The sequence below is a fragment of the Neolamprologus brichardi genome, chromosome 9 (assembly GCF_056152115.1).
Source record: "Neolamprologus brichardi isolate AB-2024 chromosome 9, ASM5615211v1, whole genome shotgun sequence".
Classification (NCBI taxonomy): domain Eukaryota; kingdom Metazoa; phylum Chordata; class Actinopteri; order Cichliformes; family Cichlidae; genus Neolamprologus; species Neolamprologus brichardi.
In genome coordinates, this window is record NC_142112.1 from 26195544 (window position 1) to 26219020 (window position 23477).

Below are 23477 nucleotides of genomic sequence, written 5' to 3' on the forward strand. Positions count from 1 at the left end.
GTGATGAATAGTGAGCGTTTCCCCCTTTTCCTGGAGTCCATTAATAACCACATTGATGGGCTGTTGAATGATCCAGCTCTAGCTTGTGTTGCCTGGGCACGTCTCTGTCTCCCCGTCTTTCCCTCTATAGAGCAATCTATTTGTGCCTTGTTGAGGAAAAGTTAACAAAACCCCTTTTTCGTTGTCATCGACTCTTCATTAGCATTCATGATTGATAATGACAAGAGAGGAGAAAGTGCAGCAGTGGAGGAACAGGAGCACATCCTCCCTTAAAGTCATTCTGATTTGCCCTTCTGTTTTTTGATAAAAGATATTAGGGCTAATTAATCGCTATTCCTTGGTGAAGGTACCTAGAGCGCAAGCCCGTAGACTGAGACAAGAGATGGTTGTCTGTTAATGAGAAGCTGTTAACTGTGGAGTGAAGGGCAGCGATGTTGTCTCCTGGGTAGACAGTGTATCAGATTACAGCTTTATTAAGGGAGGAAAGGTAGAAATGGGGGAGACAAGAAGGATATCTGCATTATAAGTGGCACTTCACATAGTCATAATTTAAGTGTTAAATTAGAGTTCAACAAAGAGTAATATGTGGTCTTCTGTCCTTTTTCTCCTTCAGGGTTCATCTACACTGGTGACGTGGTCCACCGGATGCTAACAGCTACACAGTACATTGCTCCGCTAATGGCTAACTTTGACCCAAGTCTCTCCAGAAACTCTACTGTCATCTACTCTGACAACGGTAACAGCACTAGCATCTTAGTTCTGCACGATTGTGTAACAGTTGTGTACTCCTTCCCATGCACCACAAAATAAATGTGGCACAAAAAAGCATTTCAATGAGCTAATTTGTGAAGAAACAGCGGGTTTGCTTTAAGTTTCCTGCAGCCAAATCTGTGGTTCATTTTGCTGCTGAGAAAAAGGAAGTAAAATTCTGTTATTGCCCATTGATTGCATTGATGTTTTGGTATTGGTCACCCTGAGGTTGAGTTTGCAACATCTTCTACACCTTGATAACCACTTTTGATGGGAAGGTGATCACAGGTACACAGAGTGGGAGGCAACCTGTCAACAGACAACTGAAGTCCAATTTAGACTGACTGCAATCACTCTCAGAGAGATTTGTGAAAATTTGTAAATAACTGCAAACCAGTTTATGAGTTGCCAACACATTGCAATTAATCTGAGTCATTCTGAGCGAGTGAGCATAACTTGTCTCCAACACAGACATGTTGTCTCTTTGTCTGTTCTGGCTCGATTCAGCTGGTTACCAATGTCGTCACGTGCTTGTTCACAGAGGGTGGTGTTGTTGCTAAGGTTCTCCTTCTAATATGGTTGGTCTTTACCTTACAATATCAGGGTGGTTAATATTGTAGGCGAATATTAGCCCATGGGTTTCATTTAATTGACATCCAACTAAACAAAACTCATGGTCTACTTTTTTTAAAGTGGCCACATCTCATTTTTTATTTTCTTTCTTTTGTTTTATTTTTGTTTGTTTGTTTAAAAGCATCACCACATCTAGACAAGAAAGTATAACTAATGAGTTATCAGCATAAGCTAGCACTGGCTAGCTAGCTTGGTTAGCGAGTAGCATCAAGGGATGAGCTATTTTGAAATTAATCCCAATGCATATATTATGAACACAGAATTAGCTTCAGACACTAAAACTATATATTATACTGTAAACATGGTTATTTCTACTTTAAGGTTGGGCATTTTAACATGAGACTTTATAGTTTCTCTATAGCCTGTAGCCTGTGTAAGAGTTTTGCTCATATATAAAAAGTACCTTGATTTATCAAGGCTTTCATTTGATGAAAATGACCCAGTAGGCGGCACGGTGGTTAGCACTGTTGCTGCACAGCAAGAAGGTCCTGAGTTCAGTTCCACCATCAGGTCTTTCTGTGTGGAGTTTGCATGTTCTCCCCGTGTTTGTGTGGGTTCCCTCCGGGTACTCCGGCTTCCTCCCACCGTCCAAAGACATGCAGCTTGTGGGGATAGGTTAATTGGATAATCCAAATTGCCACTAGGTGTGAATGTGCAAGTGAATGTGAGTACGAATGGTTGTCTGTCCCTGTGTGTTGGCCCTGCGACAGACTGGTGACCTGTCCAGGGTGTACCCTGCCTCTCGCCCTATGACAGCTGGGATAGGCTCCAGCGCCCCCCGTGACCCTGAAAAGGATAAGCGGATGGATGGATGGATGGATGGATGGATGGATGGATGGACCCAGAAATATATTACTGTTGTTCTATCCCTCAAGAAATTTTATTGCATTGTATATATCAAAATACAAATTGCTTAGAAAACTGCAATATGTATTTATGTCTGCAAGAATAAGTTCCAAAAAAAGTATTTATTATATAAAGCCAGGTAATCTTAAAGTTAAAGAATAGATTTTATGGCTAACAGTGTTTCACAGAATCCTCCAAGATCTTCTTAAGACCTCCTTAAATTCTGCTTACTGCCTTTAAACTAAAACATCGCCCTTCCTCACTCTCCGTATCTTTTCTTTGCTATCTGTGATGGTTGTTATCCGTCCTGTCTGTCACTGCTCTGTGATCCGTGTGCAGCAGTGTGACTGACCAACTGTGTGACCTTCTGCAGTGGAGCTCATCAGACTTTAACCAAACTGGCAGCCAATCGATTCTCAGCCTGCCTGCTTCTCAGCGCTGCGTCCATCAGTCAATGTCCTGCCAATACAACATAAGAACTGCACGGTCTGCCGTGCTGTGGAGGAGGCAGTGCCTCCATTAAAAAATGATAAAAAACAAGTTTCGAAGCTGCTTGATGAGGCGTTCACCGCAGAACCATATTGTTTGTCCCACACAAACTAGACTGTGGAGGGTGTGTGAAACCTTTGCTGTCAAATGTTCAAGTTTCACAACTTTCACTTGATGTTGTTAATTGAAATCTGCTAAATAAAGAGCGCATGTGATAGGACTGAAGAGCTGAAGTTTATTTACAGAGGAGTTTAATGTTTCTGCACCTCAGCTGACTCTTGTGTCCGGCGGGACCACAGTGACATCACTGTGATAAAAATAAGGCTGATTGATGCAAAAGACGAGCACGTATTAATCCACCGTTCAGTGATTAACATTCACAGCACCGTCAGCTGCTGTTCAATTATTTAATTTTTTATTATATTAAAAAAAGGAACAATAGTACCAACCCAGGATCAGAGTCACCACCCTGACATATATTGTTAAATATTTTAGATTCCTGTTGCTGTTTTTTTAATAGTCTAATCCTGAATGACTCCCTTACACTTCTCATGTTTCAGGTGGATGATATGGCTGTCCAGTCTTGAAAAAGTATATCTAGAATAGCAACATGTCCAAGAATACACACATCTGTCACTCACAATTAGTGCAGTCCCGTAGCATTTCCTCTTATTGATCAGATTAACGTCTTTGTCCATTCAAAACATCCTAAATCCAGCAAATGTGAGTGTTGCAATGCTGTAACGCTCCGGGAAGCACGTCAGACTACACTCGCTGTTATAGAAGAGTCCGCGTGGGTTTTCTCATCAATACGCTGACAGACAGATGAGGCAAACACTCGGTGAGCTGCAGCTGAGAGAGCATCAACATATGGATAATGAAGTGGCCCTGAGTGACATCGCCTGGAGAAGTCTCTATTGATATTATCTCACTGGATAAGCTAAAGAGTGTATTACAGTCTAGATAAACTGCTTAAGTGGAGATCTTCATCAAGGTTTTCTGGTTTTATCAGATACCAAGAAGCTTCTCTGCGGCATGGCTTCCATCTGAGCTGGAGTCAGAGTTACTCGTACTTGTAGCAAACTAAGGCAGATTGCATCAAATTTGTGATATGGCCAGTTTACGTTGCTTTATGGAAACAAAAGTGCATATAAAATGTTTTTAACTGGATAGTAGAATCTGGAAATTGCTCCTCCACATGTTTACCTTCAGTAATTCTGTCATCTTGACTGTCTTGTTAATCTGCCATTGCATTCCTGGCAACATCTGTTGAACATCTGTCCATCACTCCTCAGATGTATTCATTTTTTTTCCCTAAGCCAAAAAATGGCCTAATCATTCTGGTGTTACAGGCTGGATTCGTTTCTTTTTTTTGCTTCTTTGTTCATACAGCGGGTTAAACTTGTAACTGAAAATGGAAACAAGGCCAGTGTGTACTCCCTCCACACCTCCTCACCCACTCTATATTTTTAGAAAGGCAGCCCCAGATAGCACGTCAGCCTCCCCTCCTGAACTCAATGCATTTTAAGCAGACTTATATTAAGCGTAACTCGTGCTGACTGAGTAATCCCACTGTGCCAAAAGTTAATAGCAATTTAGTGCACTGGCTTCTTACTGTATATTCAATGCCTTTCTCCTCGAGGTTGTTAAAATATTAGTCACATGTTGTTGTCTAACCCGCCTCCCCTTCCTTTAACACAAGACGCATCCATGTCCAGTGCCAGAGGCCATGCAGTAAACCACATGTAATTTATGATGGGGTTTCCTTTCCGACCAGTCACCGCTGCTCTCCAAACTGCCAGCAGGGAAGCTAAAGCTCGCCTTTAGTTTGGATGGACTTGCTCTGTCTGTGTGACGGAAAAATTGATTGGTCGCATTAACAAACCTTTATTGCCCTGGCATCAAGCCAAATGACTAACTCTGAGGGGACGAATGGCTTCCACATCAGCGGGTTCTCCAAAGTCCACAGTAAATTAAAATAGGGTTAAAAGTAATGCGAGGCTGGCTCTCTGGAGGGCAGAGCTGTGAGTCTGGTGCTAATTTAGTACTTCCCCGAATGAAACCGATGCATCATGGTGGTGGCTCCTGGTAATGAACATCAGTTCACTTCAATTCAATTGTCTCACGGCGCTTCATACTGTAAGGTAAAGACCCTACACTGATACAGAGAAAACCCCACCAATCAGGTGACCCCCTATGAACCAGAACTTTGTCGACAGTGGGAAGGAAAGAAGCTTGTCCTGTCTGGCAGCTTTTGTAAGATTTGAAGTTACAGAATTAAGTTATAGTGTAATATATGTTCCCTTGTTTATGCATTTATTCAAAAGCTATGCATTCTGTTTACCTGGTAGAGGTGTCAATGATGTTCACCAGTGTTTATACATTAAAAGCTGCACCTGGATCAGTTCAGTAGTCTTGTCGTTGCTACTTCACTGCTTCCATCTCATTTTTCAGTACTACTACACGTTGGCGATTGCTCTGAGCCTTTTCAGTTGGCAGCTTTCATTCTGTAACTTTAGGAAAGAGTCATTTATGAAAAACTCTCATTCTGGTGAAAACTGCCCGACTCACACTGTCTGTCACAGTAACGGGCACGCCTTCATTTGGTTCTGTCAAAAGCTTCAGTATCGTTGCCGTTTCTTTTTTTTCTCCAGCGAAGCTTTTCAACATCACTGCTTCAGTGTCAGTCACCTCACAGAAACCCCGGGGGGAAATGATTCCAGGAAAAAAATGCCTCAAACTCATATCTCTTTACACAAACCGATGTTGCAATGATGTCTTTTCTATTCTCAGTCTTTGCTCAGTCAGCAGTTCATTTCACGCTAGATCTGAGAAAGCAACAGAGTAAAACAAGTACATGCTATATGCAGACAGTTGCATTCACTGGTACTGTGTTCTACTTTAATCTAGCCGATGCTGTTTAGCAAAAGCTGTGAAAATGTTTTCACTCTTTCTTTTCTCTCTTCTTTCTCCTTTAAGGAACTGCTCTGGTTGTGCAGTGGGACCACGTCCACCTGCAGGACAACTACAGCCTGGGAAGTTTCACTTTCCAGGCCACATTGCACAAGACTGGTAGGATCGTCTTCGCCTACAAAGAGGTGGGGACAGCGAGATCTCACAAAGGCTCGGCTTCTTACCGCGCTCATTTCTGTTTATGTTTCTTTTTCTGACAGCATCGTCAGATAGTGGTTTACCTCACTGTTTCTAGAGTCAGAACTAAACATTAAAAAAATAGCATTCAGTTTTCATTACACCCCCTACTTGGACCAGTCCCTGAATTTAAGTTCTCTTTTCCACTTAATGTATCTCTCTCCAACACATAGCATCACACCGGTGATTTCTTACCATTCTGCTAATGGTTTTTATACTTTTTTGGGGTTTGTTTTCAACTAAAAGTCTTGACAAAATTGCCAGTAAATTTAAATTTTTCAAAATTGCACACCAATTTTTATTTACCAGATACTTTCAAGTGGCTATTTTCAGAAAAACTGACACACAATCATCAAGAAAAAGATAATATTACTTACATTTAAGTGGCCCTAATGCATTTCTACCTATTTTCTGTCATACATATATTTTCAGATGAATCTATTTATAGATGTTCAATCGGCAGAAGCTCATCATACATCTTATACGAGATAACCAAAGTTTCCAGTTATGTGTTAATCCTAAAGCTCAGGCTTCAGATTGGAGATAAAGTATCTGAATTTCAGGAGCAGAACCACGCCTCCAAACACGCTCCTGGTTCTCATCTATATATGTTCCCCCAGTTCTACAAGCTGTTCGTTCTCATTTACATGCCCCACCCTGCTTCCCCTTTTTAATTCTTGAACTTCTTAACGTCTATTTAGTACATGGGGATCTGCCAGGCCCGGGAGCCGCGCCAGTCCTCTTCGAGGCCTCCCCCAAACCGCAGCTCAATTCATGTCCAAGCCTTCACCTTTATCAACTAAAACGCTGTCAAACCTCAAACGAGGATGTGGGCCCAGCGAGTGAAATGTTTTTATACTCTTGGATTTGTATGAGGTCATAGATAACAGCAGCCCCACACTCCTGCTATTCAAACCTCCTGCTTACGAGGGGCAGCCAATCAGAAGACAGTTTGCTTAAAGGAGAAGCTTAAATGTTTCAGACAGAGGATGAACTCAAGGTCTGCACCGAGGCCCAGTATAAGATAGATACAGATTATTTTGAACTGTAAAGCATACGAAGCCTGTAGTAGAGTCTAAGAATAAAACTAATGATCTGACGTTTCTTTTAACAGTATCACTCATTTCTAACATTTGGCTCTGCCCCGTTGTTTTAGTTCAGTGAACAAATACCCAGTGTTGATGTGTTTTGACTAAAGGAGCGATGCCAAAGTGGCCAACAAAATGAGTTTCTCAAGTTTAATGGCAGCTTCTCAAGAAAAAAATCAGTTAACGCCTTACTAGCTTTTTCCATATGCTTGATTAGGTTTTGGCATAATCTCCACTAATGTTACAAACTCTGGGTCACTGCACGCCCTAACCGTGTCCGTTAATATCCACATTTCAAAAATGTCTTGGAAAAACAACCTAATTGAAGAGAGAGAAAAGAAAACTTGAAGAGCTCGCTGTTGGAGTGTGAAATTTCCTAAGTCATGATAAGATAATTGCAGTGGTTATAACAGCAGTGCTGCTTCTTTTATGCTCGAGCTCGCTTGTGTAATTTGTTATTTTTACCTATTAGAGGATCTGATCTGAAGGCTGCTGAACTTTTTTCTCCTGTTGTTTCACATTAGGCTGGCATTATTATGGGTCTGAAAAGAGCAGTGTGACTATTAGTCGTGATCTGTGTGCACATAACTTGGATGATTACGAATTGATGTTGAGTACAGCTGAGCTACTATGTACTTTATGTCACTTTAAATTCCTCCTCCATACAAACTTTTGTTGCATTTAGCTGCTTTTCTGAATTAGTGTGTACGATCAAAATACTACATTTTACCGTATATAGACTTCTGTTTTTCTATTTGTAAGTCTTCACAAAGCTGTTGCTCATTTCTGTCCCATCTGTGCCTGAAATGTTTATCCTATGCTCCAAAGATAGCCATATGCATATTGAAGTAGCATGTTGCCTCAGCAGATTCCTAAAGGAGGTTGTCAGCACTTCTACGCTGCTGTGGCCTGTTTGCATTTCTCAGCCTGTCTCAGACTGATCTTCGTGGTCATGGTAATGATTTCCCTTTTTCTATTTCAGATCCCCGTTGAGGTGTCACAGATCAGCTCTGTCAATCACCCGGTGAAAGTTGGCCTGTCTGACGCCTTTGTGTTGGTCCACAAGATCCAGCAGATACCCAGTGAGTCTCAAAATCAATTCAATGCCCTAAAATTTCTTGTGCATATTAAAGTATCTGGATAAATCCACATGCTGTCTTTGCACTATGTTTGGAGTTCACATTGTAGAGTAGCTCTGAAAAATGGGATTCTGACTAGCTCGTGAGCTACGTAGAGGTATAAAAAACAATTCAGGACTGGATCAATGTCTGTGTAGCATTTGTGGCAAGCGAAATGCTATTATATCAGATTTCAGGGTTTTCGTAGCAGCTCATTATAGCTCTTTATTTCTTTTAAAGCCTCTTTTTCTTAGTACTCAAAGTCGTTCATGAGGAAACGTGAGAAAAACAAACTACAAAGCATAAATAAAACTGTAAATAAAAACAGGAGCTTAGCCAAAGGTTACATTTCAGTTAGTGTATTAAGAGTTTAACTTTGTGTCACAGCTCTCAGTTCAGCCTCGTCCGTTTGGCTTTAGCTCCAGCTTGTCACCACCTTTTCTCCCCACTGCTCTTCAGCCTCAGTGGGCACAGCTCCACATCTGCCTGTTTCTTTCTTTCTTTTTATTTCCAGTTACTGTAATTTAAGCCCATTACATTTAAAGCAAATGCAGGAGAAACACTTCAAACCTTTTCATTCAGAGTCCGACTCTCTCGCTCTCACCGGCTCTGATTCAAAGTCTGCTGCAATAATGAGTTGTCAAAGGTGATTTATTCAGTAATTTAAATGGTGTTGTGATTACATCTGTGAAACTTGGATAGCGTTTATTTGTCAAAGTTAATATCTCGGGCCTTTTTTCATCCTTTCAGCGGCAGCTTTATGTTCTCCGCAGTATGTAGTGAGAGGGGTTGTTTTGTAAGTTTAGTTTGAGTAAGATAAATCTCACAAAAAAACACATCCTCTTGGCTTGGTAAGAGTTTCCAACTTTGTTTTCTGGCATGTCCCAGGGTCTTTCATAGAGGATCTCTTTGCAGAAGGCTGCAGTTGGCACTGAGAGATTTGAATATCAAACCAGTTAGCACAGTCCTCCTAGACTTTATAAACCAAACTGTCTTTGATGCCTCTGACACAGCATGATGAAACCAATGTGTGCAACTGCTGGGCTGTGGAGTGATGAAATCTTGAATGGAAGCATATTGAGACTGAGGTGTTGTGTCGAACATAACTCGTGTCTCCGAGGAGTGTGTGTTCTTGTCTTTATGGCAGATACTTCATTTCTATCAGGAAAACCAGAATGCTAAAACAGTTTCGGTGGTGGCATCAAAATGAGGAAACTGTACTTCTTTTCGACTCAGACGTATGTTTTTCTTGCCCATATTTAAATCATACAAAGCTGTCGTTGCACGGATCATATGTAGCTCTACTACTTGAAATTCGTCACGAGTTTCCAAACATTAAAGGACAAAGACAGAACCAAATCCGATTTCAAGCAATAAATTAAACCACAGCTATCCCTGACAGATTTGATCATCTATCATTAAATTCATTCCTCACTTTATAATTTTGTTTTGAAACCTAAATCCTGAAAATGGGTTGTAAATAAAAAACATTTTTAAAAATTTTCCTAGCGGAAAGGAGACAAACACACATTTCTGCTGCTGTACTTTAGATTTTGACCAAAACAAAAAAGAAATATTGTTAGATTCATAAAGACACAGCTTAAATTTTGATAAATTCACCGCAGTGAATTTTAAGTCAAACAGATGTGATGGTTAAAATGCAGATTTTGCATGAACTCTTTCTGAATATTTTTATAGAGTGGTCCATTTTAAGATAGCAAACTTGGATATTAACCCAGGGCACACTGCAGAAGCATCACGAATTTCTGTAGGCAAAGAAATGGGACATTCTTCAGTGGCCAAGTCAGTCACCTGATCTCGACCCAATGGAGCATGCTTTTCAGTTATTAAACGGATGCAGAGAGACCCGCAAGCAGCAACTGAAGGTAAACACAGTCACATTGACATTGACATTGCAAAATTAGGATTGTGAATAAAAATGGCTCTAATTCCTAAACTGTTCATGCAAAATTTTTGTAAAAACTCCTTGAATTAAAACTGAAAGTCAAGACTTAAATCATATTTTTATTGTTTGATTTAAAATCCACTGTGGTTGTGTACAGAGGTAAAACTACAAAAACTGCATCTTTGTCTGACAAATTATGAACCTCTTTAGTTTTAGTCCATGACTATTCAATAGCCATAGGAGGGCTTTTGTGAATATCACCCGTCTGCAGTCACTGTAAAGAAATCAAACTCTTGCATTAGCTGAAACAAACAAGGCTTTGTTTTCTCACAGATGGTATTTGCAGAGTGCACTGACTCATGTCCATGTTTGAAGAAAAAGGGCAGTATTTGCATCCTGCACCTGTCAGTCCAAAGGGCCTGATGTTCTTTATAAACTGCACAGCAAGACCCTGTGGAGAAATTGAACGATATTGCCTGTACAATCAGAGATCTTTCATAATAATAAAGAAAACTATTTGAAATGACCTTTAATAGGGAAAAGGGACTAACCTTTAGAAAAAGAACAAATCAGCAGTAGTCATGAAAAAATTAGGATGATGTATGGGAATAGTTTATATGTTACATCAAGTCTCCCTTTGTTCTTGCTCATACAATAGAAGTGCAGGCTGCAAAATATACTGCTGATAGAGCAGTTTTTAAAGTGAAATCCAAAAAAATATTAGACTTTTGATCAATCTGTACTCCAGATCACACAACATGAGCCATGTGCCAACATTTTATATTCTGCAGTGACTATTTTTAGCTGATAATGCCATTCGAACCCATCACCAGCTATCAGGAGGGAACAAGAGCTAACAACAACACCTAATAGCAACTATGTGGCGTGATCTACTGGCAGTTAAACCCTGTAATCTTACAACTTAAAACCTTAAGAAGAGATGAGCTCTCGCTTGTCCTTTCCATTAAAAGAAAAGGACAAGAAAATTTGGAGAAATTCCTAAAAAAAACAAAAAAAAACCATACAATGAATTTCTACCAGAAGTCATAGCATGCTATTCCAATCAAGCTGAACGTCCTGGTAATACATTTTGACATATTTTCACAACCTTGTCATGACAAATAAATAAATGTATTCTAATGGATGCTCCATAAAGTGCATTAGGTCATAATAATATAGGGGGAAAATGCAAAAAAAAAAAGTTTGCCTGCAGCCAGTTAGATTATACAACATTATTGCATTTTTTAAGCTCAATAAATTTTTACCCATGGGCAGACCAACCCACAGCCCATCCAGTAAAGGAAGCGATGAGTGAATATATTTGTGGGTGTCCTGTGTAATTAACAGGTCAGATGCAAGCACTTATTACAACACAGGCTGTAATATGCTTTTAATGCTAGGTTAGACTTTATCATTAGTCACTCTTAAAATGAAGCCAAAACCACCTCAGCCATTTTCAGATCTTTGTTTCTGTACCTGGATTATTTAATCCGTGTAAACTAGAGAAATCTGTGGTATTCTGTTTGCATTCATTAATGCTCAATAAAAAGTCTTCTAACTATTAAATCAGGTTTCTAAAATGTGCAATTGAAAAAAGAATTACAGTCCAGGTTAGCATCACTGTTTACTGTCTTTTCAGGATGTTTGAAGATGATTTAACTAAGCTTTTTTTTTACATAATTGATGACACATTTATGCAAACTGGGCTTTGTCTGACAGTATCACTGAAGGTAGCTAAATTCTCATTAGGTGTTATTTATGTTGTTGTTGAGACCAGGCTATAATTGATTTAATTTGTAGCTTCTTATCACCTTAAACCACAGATCGGAGAAGCTATACAGCCTGCCCAGACATCAGCAGCCTTAGGCTGTGGAAATGACCTCTCTCTGGCCCTAACCACACCATTAGGCACCTGATAATCCTTTAGCTGTAGGCAAAAGGAAGTCAATCACCAGGGGAGCAGAGGAGGGGAAAGGAAGGGCGGTTGTATTCTCAGGTTGGGCTGAGCTGGCTCACATTTTGCTGCTTTGATCAGCCGTCCTGTCTGTAATCAAAATAAGCAGTCTGCAAGGAAACAGTGTCGCACCACATGAGGGGCACAACTCTTTCCACACCAAGAGTCTCTCAGTCAAGTGGAAAAAAAGGAACCTAGTGCAGAGAAGTTATTCAAATGTGTCAAATGCAAGGGTGTTGTAAAAGTTAAAGGACTTTTGTGGTGCTATGTAACTGACTTAATCTAAAGAAGCAACAAGAGTTGGATTAAATTTCTTTGGATTACAAATCAGGATTTATCATACACAATGATAACAGGAAATAATGTGACAATCTTTGCCATACGAGTAATCAAAATTTGACATAAATTATTTACTTTTTATTTAAGTTGCTTTTCCTGCCCCCTTTTCTTTCTAATGTACTGTGTGTTAACATTGGCTGTGTTTTGAATATAACTAATAAGCTGGGCAAAACCAGTAATGTAAAATGTATCTAATTAGTTAGCTTAGCCTAGCCTAGCTTAGTTTAGCTTAGCAAAAGCCCAGCACATTAAAACCATAACTTTTTTGTGGGGATTAAACAATCATGTTATTAAGTGAGCTCTAGAGGTGCTGGTAGGCAGCAGGTTTTGGTAGCTTCACACAGAGTTGGGCTAACTGCTTTCGGTGTTCTTGCTATGTTAAACTGAGCTAGGCCATGTTTAATAGGCAGACACGAGAGTAGCATCAATCTTCACACCTTAATAACTTAATAAGCTTAAGCTGAATAGCTTTAACTTTAACACAGTTTTACCAGTTGGAAATATATTAGATTTTAAGGGATTTACTTGCTATATATATTCCACAGCCACAGTTTTATGTATTGAATTTCATTTTGTAGCTCATTGCCCAAGCAAATACAAGTGCGATAAAGAATGTCATGCATTGTGCATTGTCTCTGTACGCACTGCAGTGCACCTCAGTGCGATCCAGTACAGATTTACTGCTGTATTCCTGGGGCGCCTGCACAGAAAAGTCATATAAAAATCTAATTAGAGTTTGAAATAATCCATGCATTAACAGCAGGAAGGCACAATCATTACATTTGTCAAGCTACTGCTCTGGTCTTTTTTCCACTTATGGTAGCAAAGACGCATGGCCCAGACAGCCCATTGTACTCCAGCCGATATGAGTTATAAGGGCCAGAATGCAATGAGAGTCAATGATATATCTAATCAATTGCTCCATCATGCCCTGGCTGATGGCTCGCTGTTACAGATGACTGGGAAGGCAGCCTTTCAACAGGGTCTGATTGATATCAGCTCCCGGGGGAAATTGCTACCGTCCATTGCCAAGTCGTGGTCTGACACTTTGGGCACAACGAGAGGGGAGAAATAAAGTGCTGTGGTAGCATCCCATATGACCCGATTCTGCCTCCCACTCTCTTTCCTCTTTCTGTAGGGATAACTTGTCCCAGTTTTTATCTCGGCATTTGGAGGATTTGCGATGGTGGCTTTGCTGCTTTCTCACTCAGTCTTTTTTTTTTCCTTTAAAATCTAGATGTGAGGCGGAGGACGATCTATGAGTACCACCGTGTGGAGCTGACTAAGACAAAGATCACCAACTCTACAGCTGTGGAAATGATGCCTTTACCCAGTAAGCAGAATTAATAGTAACTGTTTTTTGTTTGATATAGACTCCTGAGTAAATTCCTTATATTATACTTTTCCTTGGCCATGTGTCTAGTTGGCTATTGACTGCATAAACTGTTTCCTCTTTTTTAACCTTTCTCCACTGCAGCCTGCTTGCAGTTCACCAGCTGTAGCTCCTGCATCTCCTCACAGATCAGCTTCAACTGTAGCTGGTGCCATCGGCTCAACAGGTTGGATATAAGAACATTTTTACTCTTACAAAAGACATCTTTTATTGTCCTTTTCACATTTCCACCTAGTATGTTCTCACAGGCAATTATTGTAGCATCTTTACCTTACAATATAAAGCACCTCGAGGTGAATTTTGTTTGTGAATTAGCACTAAATTGAATTGAACTGAACCATTAAAACTTGCCTAGCACATAGGCAAAGTGCACATACTTTTTGCCTGTGTAAATAAGCGAGAATGCAGCAGCTAATCTTCTGACTAGGCCTTCAAAGGGGTCTCATGATATCACCACTCTTCTTCTCTTTATGTTGGCTTCAGCAGTTTTAAGCTACACGGGATAATTTTTAGGGCTCCACATGGTCGAGCACATGGGGGCATTAAAAATGCACTGCAAATTTATGAGATTGTCCCTCCCTCCAGACTCAAACTAAAGGCAGGATGTGCCTTTAGCTGTGCCTTTTTTGGCTCCTAAACTGAAGCTGTCTCCTGTTAAACTAAAAACCTGTGGACACTCTGGATGCCTTTAAAAAGCAGCAGACCCATTCATCTTTTAAGACTTGCTTTTGAGTTTTCATTGTATTTGTAATGTTTTTCTCTCCATTTATTATATCCTTTATTTTTTTTACATCGTCATTTATCATAAAGCAGCCTAGCCCTAAAACTACAATTCAATTTTCAATATGATTTTATTTATATAGCGCCAAATCACAACAGTTGGATTTGCATTGTAACCCTACAATGATACACAGAAAACAGAGAAAACCCCAATGCTAAATACTAATACTAATAAATATGTAGAATTTGTATAAAATATTTGTGCCTGCTGTGTAATTTTTGGCTCTCACAGTGCCATAGGCAAGGTTTATACAAAGTTTCCTCAAGAATGGCCCATTTGTCTAGGAGGAGATGGTGAACATACAAACGCTATGATCATTACATGATGATTGGTCAGTTAGGAATGATACCCATGTCCAAACAATAACTAGACATTAGAAGCATGTTTAAAGCGGACCAGAACCCCACATGCCAGTATAAGAAGCAGCTGGTTGTGGTTGTTGAAGGCGAGTGCTATCAGGTAGCCACTTTAAATTGTCTTCTGCTCCTACATTCTACATTGATATGTTTATTGATTAGCATTCAAATATCTCAGTGAAGACAGAACAAAGATTTACCACAAAGCAAGAAAGCATGAGACAAGGCTAATCAAAAGGTATTGGCTGAAGCATTTGCTTATTACGCCAACCCTTTTAACAAAAGATCTTTTAGCATGCAGCTCCTGTACACAGGGCTCGAAGCAAATAATAAAATTCAATTCAATTCAATTTCATTTATATAGCGCCAAATCACAACAAATGTCGCCTCAAGGCGCTTCATAGATACAGAGAGAAAAGCCCAACAATCATATGACCCCCTATGAGCAAGCACTTTGGCGACAGTGGGAAGGAAAAACTCCCTTTTAACAGGAAGAAACCTCCGGCAGAACCCGGCTCAGGGAGGGGCGGCCATCTGCTGCGACCGGTTGGGGTGAGAGAAGGCAAACAAAGCAAAAAAAGCTCCTCACTTCATGCCTGAAATCCAAAGTGACATCCCTTATACTCACAAAAAGGTATTTTTTACTACAATTGAAACTGGTATGGAAAAGCTAAAAATGGAGGTGTACACTGTATATACAACACTGTCTGTTGTTCAACACCTTTTATCATGAACGTGCTGTTTTAATTTTTAGTCTGACTTTTTTAGGGGGGACCACAGTTCCATACATTAAACTGCTGAGTTTAACTCATTTAATTACATTTAAATTTTCTGTTTAATTGTATTATGTAAGCACAGTGTAGAACATTAAATGTAATGAAATCTGATCAAGTGAAAGTTACTTGATTGGTTTACATTCAGTTATATCAGATCAGGTCTACTAGTAATTGTTAGATTCCCAGCTGCTTCAGTCTGCTTGCCAAAAATCCTTGGTCAGGATAGTGAATCCCAATCATCTGTGCTGTTAAAGAACAGTTTCCAACTTTTTAGCTCGCTGTCTCAACAAATTTGCAAAAGCTCTCTGGTTTTAGACCATCAGGACACACAAATCGCTGGGAGGGTTTTGTCAGGCAGCATTATTATATTTTATTATATTTGTGTATTTTGTAATTATTTTTGTAATTTTCTTTAGCTTTAGGTAAGTCACTATGGGCATTACAATAGAAACACAGACAGAGATTCACAGTCTTGTAGACATCCATCCAGTGCCTCATCAGGCATGGGGCCAGGAAGAGGGAAGTCTGGGTGTCTGCTTAAAGTGCTGCCCCCCAGGACTGAAGCCTTAGTGAAAACCAAGAAATGGATGGAAGGACAGACGATGGAAGTTATTTAATTTATTGGCACTATTATCAAATATAGCCGTGAGTCTAATTGTACTTTTTATTTCAGCCCTTCTTTTTCAGCTTTCTTTGACCTTTTCTCTTTTAATATTTTTAATTTATACAATACTTTTGGAGGTCTGTTTATCCATTGCAGTTAATGAACTGTTAATTTTTCCACTTAAATGTGAATTTATTGTTCCACATATCCACTGACTACTGCAGAATCCCCCACGTGTACACTTCACGTGGGTCTAGAGGGACTTGTTGGTAAAATTTTATCCAAACATATATATTTGGATCACAGATTTACATATAGTAATATAATGTGATTATTCTGAAAAACCTGTGCGTTAGGTTTTAATTTAATCAGGCAGCTTCACATTTATGCTACGCGGCAGTTGGTTGTAGTCTTTGGAAGAGAAAGCGACTCACTCCGACATTCATTCAGTTCACACCTGTTCTGCCAACCTTTGCTCTACTTTTTATCATTTCAAACAAAAGTAAATATTTGAGCTGCTAAAGAAGTGTTGGCGTTCCTCCCCAGAATTTCCTGACAGCTGAAATGTGAGCTGTGGTGGGTTTTATTTTATCAAATAGAAAGGTCTGAGTTAAACAGACACCGAGGATAGATGGTGGAGGAGTTTATCTTCCCTGTAAGTTAAGGAAGCTCGGACCTGACTGTCAATGGGTGTCTGCTTTTCTGCATTTTTATTTTGTTGAAAATATTTTCGGAGATTGTCGTCAGTGTTTCGGGGGTTTTGCCGTTTGACCTTTCGAGCTACAATCGCTTCTTTTCCTGCGCCGCTGCATTTTAAACTCCTTAATTCGTGAGCGTTCATCTGCCAATCTTTTCCTTTGGACTAATTATTTATTTGGAGTACTTAATGAAATGTGCAGCTCTTCTGCTCTGTCCGCTGGGAATTGTTATTTTGGACTTCGAAGGGGTATTGGGAGTTGACTTCCCCTCTGTTTTGCATTTTGAATGCCCTCCCCTTTGACAAAGACAATCTAATTTACAGTTCAATGATATGAAAAACTGCTTTTCTGTTCAGCGGTTTATGGATGCGGTGGAGAGATACTGTACGCCTGTAGCAGGGACCTCATTAAGCAGCATTTTAATTAGCTTTCCTACTGTGTTAATATCTAACTGTTCAGCATCACTCTGCCCTTTGTATCCTTCAGCCATTTCATTTGAAAAAGGCAAACATGCTTTAAACACGCACTAATTAAAAACTGTGGCAGCCTCGCTGGCTCTGGGGGTTAATGAAAGGAGCTGAAATTTAAAGGGAACGTCCCTAACAGACTGATCGCACCGTGGAGTGCTGTGAAGGTGAGAGCCTGGCGCCTCTTTCATGCTAAGTTACAAGGTGAATCAGTTTGCTGTGGCTGATGTGGACTAAAGTGGGTTAATAAAGCATGACAGACATTGCCGTGGAGGATCACAGTGGGCCGTACGTGCCAGAGCCTCTGAATGCTGATGTGCTTAGAGGTGCAGGGATTTGTTTACCTAAAAAAACACAGCTGGTGTGCATCACAAATGGGTGTTAAGGAGACGAATGTTGAATTTTAATTTGTGGTAGCCTCACACCAAATTGTTCCTCTATAGTTTTTACGTGAAACGGCACACAGGCTCGCCAGTCTGAGATTTTAGATCTCAAAAGTCCTGCTTTACTTTAAAGTAAATTCTAAGCAAAGTTTACTAATGAAGCAAAACCAGAAAGTAATAAACTACAGGTGTGTTTTCATTAATCTAAGAGTAGCACACACATTTTTATTTGCACCTGTTCAGCTGCTCATTAACCCAAACATCTAATCAGCCAATCACATGGCAGGAACTCACTGCATGTAGGCATGTAGACGCCAGAGGATAGCATCCACTGCTTTGAGCTGACAGGAAGGCAACAGCAACCAAGGTGGGCCGCCACGCTGGGTTCCACTCCTGTCAGCTAAGAACAGGAAGCTGAGGTTGCAGTTTTTACAGGCTCACCAAGATTGGATGATAGAAGATTAGAAAAACATCTGATTTGATGAGTCTTGATTTCTGCTGCAGCATTCAAATGGTAGGGTCAAATATTGACACAATCAAGTTGACAAGATGGATTTACACTTTGGGACCCTTAGCACCAACTGAACTTTTTTAAATCCCACACTTAGTATTGTTGTCCATGTCCATCCCTTTATGACCACAGCATACCCATCTTATGATGTCAGCATCAAGCACAATTATCTCATATGGGTTTCTTGAGTTCTCTGTACTCAAATGGCCTCCACAGTCACCAGATCTCAATCCAACAGAGCACCCTTGGGATGTGGTAAAATGGAAGATTCACATCATGCATGTGTTCAGCCAACAAATCTGCAGCAGCTGTGTGATGCTATCATGACATATGGTCCGGCGAGACTGGTCCAAGAGTTAAAGCTGTTTTAAGATCATGCTTTTGGACCTTGTTGAATATGAAGAATAAAGGCAGTTCTGAAGGTAAAAGGGGTCCAACCTGGTACTAGCAAAGTGTAGCAAAGTGATAAACTTCCTATGAATACATTTCTCTCTAAAAGTAAATCACTGAGAGCAGAATGAACTGTCACCATCATCTAATGTTCCCTCCATAATGTTAAAGTAATACTGCTCTCAGGGGTAAACAGCCTATGCTGAGAGAAAACTACAAGCTGTTGGCAGACAGCTTGTAGTTTTCTTCTTGAACCTTCCACAGTGGGATAATCAGCAAGAGAAAGAGAGAGAGAGAGACAATTATCCTGACAGACATGTACTGAAAAAAATGCATCACAATGATTTGATTATATGAAAATTTAAAGGGTTAAAAACGGTTTTATAATCATTTCTGTCATGCAAGGAATAACTCCCTCTAAGTGAGTCAGAATGAAACCTAATATCACGATCCAGCCATCCTGCTGTGATTGTTGAAAACCTGAGCAGAAATATTCACCTCATGGGTTTATTTATATTTAAATGAAGCACCTCAGCCCATTTCTAATTAAAGCGCTGTGGGCTCGCTGTCTTAGATGGCAACCGGCTGAGATGGATGCCATTGAGAAGAAACAAAGCCACGAGCTCCTTTTAGAGACAGGTTAGACCAGACCTGCTCAGTAATATCGCGCCTCGTTCTGGCTGCTCCGCTGCCCTCTCAGGGGGGAAAAGCAGCCGGGGGGAAATGGGGGATTAAGAAGAGGAATCTGTCTCGCCTGATTGAACAGATGGAGTGATTTTTTTTGGGATTGGGGTAAAAGAAATGGGATGATTAAAGAGGTAGAAAGATGAAAATGGACTTCTTCTGATAAAGTCATTACCATAACAATATGTTCTCTAGAGAAATGGGGCCTGCTGGGGATGCATGAGATCCTTTTGGGCTCATAGTGTCCCTGCAGCACAAAGCAGAGATACCACTGCTATCGTTCTTTGAACTGCCGTGTTTCTGCCTTGCGAGCTGGTCGTAGGTTGTTTTTATCCGTGTGCATGTCAGAGCGAGTGGGTTTCCTGCTTTGCATGCTAACTTTTTCTTCCACACAGAAAATCCTTTGAGAGCGTAGACAGACAGGATGATGGCGAGCTCACCAGCAAGCGAGTTATAATTTTTATCCTTTACAGCAGGCAAGATTAGTAGCTGTTGCCTCGATTGCTGTCTGTCTTTTCAAATCGTATGGTTACGCATAGTTGACTCAGCAGGACCCTTATCCCAAGGCCTCATGACCCCTTGAACTTCCCACTCACAGACCTTCGCAATTTCCCCTTTAAGCTCCTTGAATTCAAAGCTCAGAGGGTGGCAGGGAGTGGGAGGTGTAGATATTTTCTTCCCAGCTTGCTTCAAAGTAGACAAACCTAAAGGCATTATTGATCTTAGCTTAAATTACACTATGAATGTTTAGAGGAGGCACTCAGCTTCGTTGTACTTACAACCATGAGGAATATGACTCAGCTTGGAAAATAATTATGCAGCGCTTTTTAGAAAGCCTGACAAGAGCCACAAAGCCTCTTTTTAGGCTTGAAATGTGAAATTTGGGGATAGACTGTTGGCCTGTTTGGGATAGCAGCATCTTGAGTTTGATTACAGTGAGAATTTTTGTTTCATTTTAGTCTTCCTTTTTCCTTTTCCACTTTCCATCAAGCTAGTGTTTTAGAAAACGTAAATCAGCATTAAAAGTTAAGTATAAAGAGAGAGGAAAAGCGAGTACAACCAAACAGAGATATTAGATCAGCCCAATGTTAGACAGTAAAAGCTTCAGGTTCAGCAGTGTGGCAGGAAGGGAATGACCCAAATGCACGACTCAGAACAGCTTTATTGGTGAGGCCTTGCAACAAATCAAACTTAACACACGTCTGTAACTAAAAATTAAGGACAGGCTCACGCAGATAATATATACACAGGAGTAGATTGGATACATTTGTGGAACACAGCTGAACAGAATCTGACTGTCGAGACAGGGGAAGCAAAACTGAACATCACACACACAAGACATGAGACTGTCAAAATAAAACAGGAAGTAACACACACTGAGACTCAGACTAAGACAAGTGAACTTGAAAGTGAGACTGGGGTTAAACAGACATGGAGACATAACAAACCAGGGACACAGTTGGGGAGACTGGACATAGAAAGTAATGAATTAGTGCCGTCAGCGCCATTACCGGCCACCGTGGCTCAGGGGGTTGGGAAGCGTATCTGTAACCGGAAGGTCGCCGGTTCGGTCCCCGGGCTCTCTGTCCTGGTCGTTGTGTCCTTGGGCAAGACACTTTACCCTACCGCCTACTGGTGTTGGCCAGAGGGGCCAATGGTGCGATATGGCAGCCTCGCTTCTGTCAGTCTGCCCCAGGGCAGCTGTAGCTACAACCGTAGCTTGCCTCCACCAGTGTGTGAATGAATAGTGGCACTGTAAAGCGCTTTGGGCGCCTTGAAAAGCGCTATATAAATCCAATCCATTATTATTATTATTGTCAGCGTTAATCTCGGTAAAATGACGTTAACGCCATAACCGCATTAACGCGGCAAATCTCCGTTAGCGAGTTAACGCGGATGTTATCGCCCCGTGCGTGGGGCTGCACGGTGATAACGTTAACAAGCTAACGCTTGACATCACCATTTTTAAAAAAAAAAAATGTGTTTTTTCATTTGTAGCTAGAAAGTACTCTGCGAAATTGGATATGAAAGTTTTGTTCATACATAGCACAACATACTGTATAATCTCTTTTAATTCTGTCCTTGCAACTTTGTTGGAGTTATCAGACAGCTCTGACCACCGGTTTGCAGACCAACTAATGCTTGGCCATATATACTCTGGGTTTTGATTTAAAGCAGGCTTGCAGGCAACATCGAAGCTCTTGACTTCTGGTTTTAAGAGTAATGTATCCTGCTTGGCTGTGATGGGTACCCTACAGCAGTTGTGCTCCAAACACTGTTAGTTATTATAAACAGTTAGGATGGAGCCCCTCTGCTGGATTAACTAAATCCTGACTATGACTCTAAATCTTTCCTGCTTTATGTTTTGTTTAAAAAACGGTTTATATTAGTGTGTTCTCAAAAATCTTCAACTTTGGTTACACTATATACATACACTATAATCCCACTCCACTTTATTAGACTGACATTTGTGCTGTTTCCTCTGCTCTCAGATGTTCCACTGGCTTTGACCGCCATCACCAGGACTGGATGGACAGTAGCTGCCCAGATGAGGTGAGTGTCACAATAAGCAGCCATTACAATCGACAGTTCAGGATGGTGAAACATCTAAATCTGTATCAGAAACATAACAAAATGTCTCATCTTTCAGACCAAGGACAAGATGTGTGACATCGCAGACACTACGTACCTTTACCCTTTCACCACCACGGTTGCTGCCAAAACAACACCCAAGGGGAAGGAGGCCACTGCAGGCAGGGAAACACCCTCCACCTCCCACCCCCCCACCAGCGTCCCCACTGAAGGTGAAGTAGAAGAGAAGCGTTGGATCGCGGCCACAGAGCATATTGTGCTGTGATCGATGCTCCATTCTGGCGAGATGTTAAATGAAGTGCATGCTCTGGAGCTGCTCTTTATTGTTATTGATGCATTTCCTGCTTTGCAACATGCACAAGACACACATTTTGTTTAAAGAATACATGAATATGTGCTGCAGCTCGCTACTTAAACAAAAAAAAATGTTCCAGATGACAAGCAGCGGAGCGCTGTGCTTGTACCAACTTTTTAAGAAGCAGATTGAATTAGGACAAATCCCACCAGTCGAAAATGGAAGCACCCACACAGACCTGGGATCATCTCACATTGTTAGCTCAGTCTTGGTCTTTCATGCCTAAGAATGTGACAGATCTGTTGACACTTAAAAATATTCTCATCCCTCTGTTGTTCTTTTCAGTCATTTTTCAGGTTATTTATGAGACGTTTTGCTGTTTGACGCTAAAGACTAATTTGAAGGCTTAACATGAGTATATCAGAGGGACAGCTCAGGCTGAGATGGTTTGGACGTGTGCGGAGGAGAGATAGTGGATATACTGGACAAAGGACGTTAAAGATAGAGCTGCCAGGTGTGAGGAAGAGGAAGACCACAGAGAAGATTCATGGATGTCGTAAAGGAGGACATGCAGAGGACTGGTGTGACACAAGAGAAAATCAATATAAAAAATATAGAGCATTTTTTTCTCTGAATTAACCAAAAATGTCTTTTATACATAGAGGACATTTTGGCTACCAGAACTTTTCCGAACATACCAGAAGATAACCAGTTCCAGATCAGGTTACCATGGTGATTTAACCAGGTTAAAAAGAGAGCCGCCTTCGTGATACTAAAACTCTGACTTAAAGATCACTAACCCGTTAGCGTTGCTTCGTAGCGCACACCTTTGATCAAAACACAGGTGTGTTGCGCCTCCTTTCGTGAAGACGGCATGAACAAACGGTCGATATGAATCATTGCATCACACACATTTCCTCAACTTGTGCAAAGGTCGAGAAAGTCACGTTCCTTTAATATTGCACCGCAAAGTACATGATTCAGTGCAGGGAGATGAATCCAGACCGCATAATCTCCGAGTTATCTAATGCAAATCTCTGTGGAGGCAGCAGACAGTCTTTTGCTGATGATAGGAAAACGGCCAAGGTGTCCTCTGGAGTTTGTTTACTCCCATTTCTTTGCCTCCAGAGATGCCAGGGTTACGACGAGTCGGTTGAATTTATCGCGCCAATTTTCGGTTCGTTTCCCTTTGTATATGGCCTTTAAACATTTTATTTCAGTAAACAGCCAGTTTATCTTAATCAGCTCCAGATGTGAATCGTAAGTGAATCAAA

General features: G+C 40.7%; 1 protein-coding gene across 1 annotated transcript in view; it reads left to right on the forward strand.

Moving 5' to 3' along the window:
- plxdc2b (plexin domain containing 2b) overlaps positions 1 to 23477 on the forward strand; it is a 110996-nt gene that overhangs the window by 74275 nt on the left and 13244 nt on the right. Inside the window, exons 5-11 of the mRNA XM_006795050.3 lie at positions 614 to 736; positions 5698 to 5816; positions 7939 to 8038; positions 13511 to 13606; positions 13751 to 13832; positions 21809 to 21869; positions 21967 to 22120. Coding sequence (XP_006795113.2) covers positions 614 to 736; positions 5698 to 5816; positions 7939 to 8038; positions 13511 to 13606; positions 13751 to 13832; positions 21809 to 21869; positions 21967 to 22120 — 735 coding nt within the window. The remainder of the gene's footprint in view (positions 1 to 613; positions 737 to 5697; positions 5817 to 7938; positions 8039 to 13510; positions 13607 to 13750; positions 13833 to 21808; positions 21870 to 21966; positions 22121 to 23477) is intronic.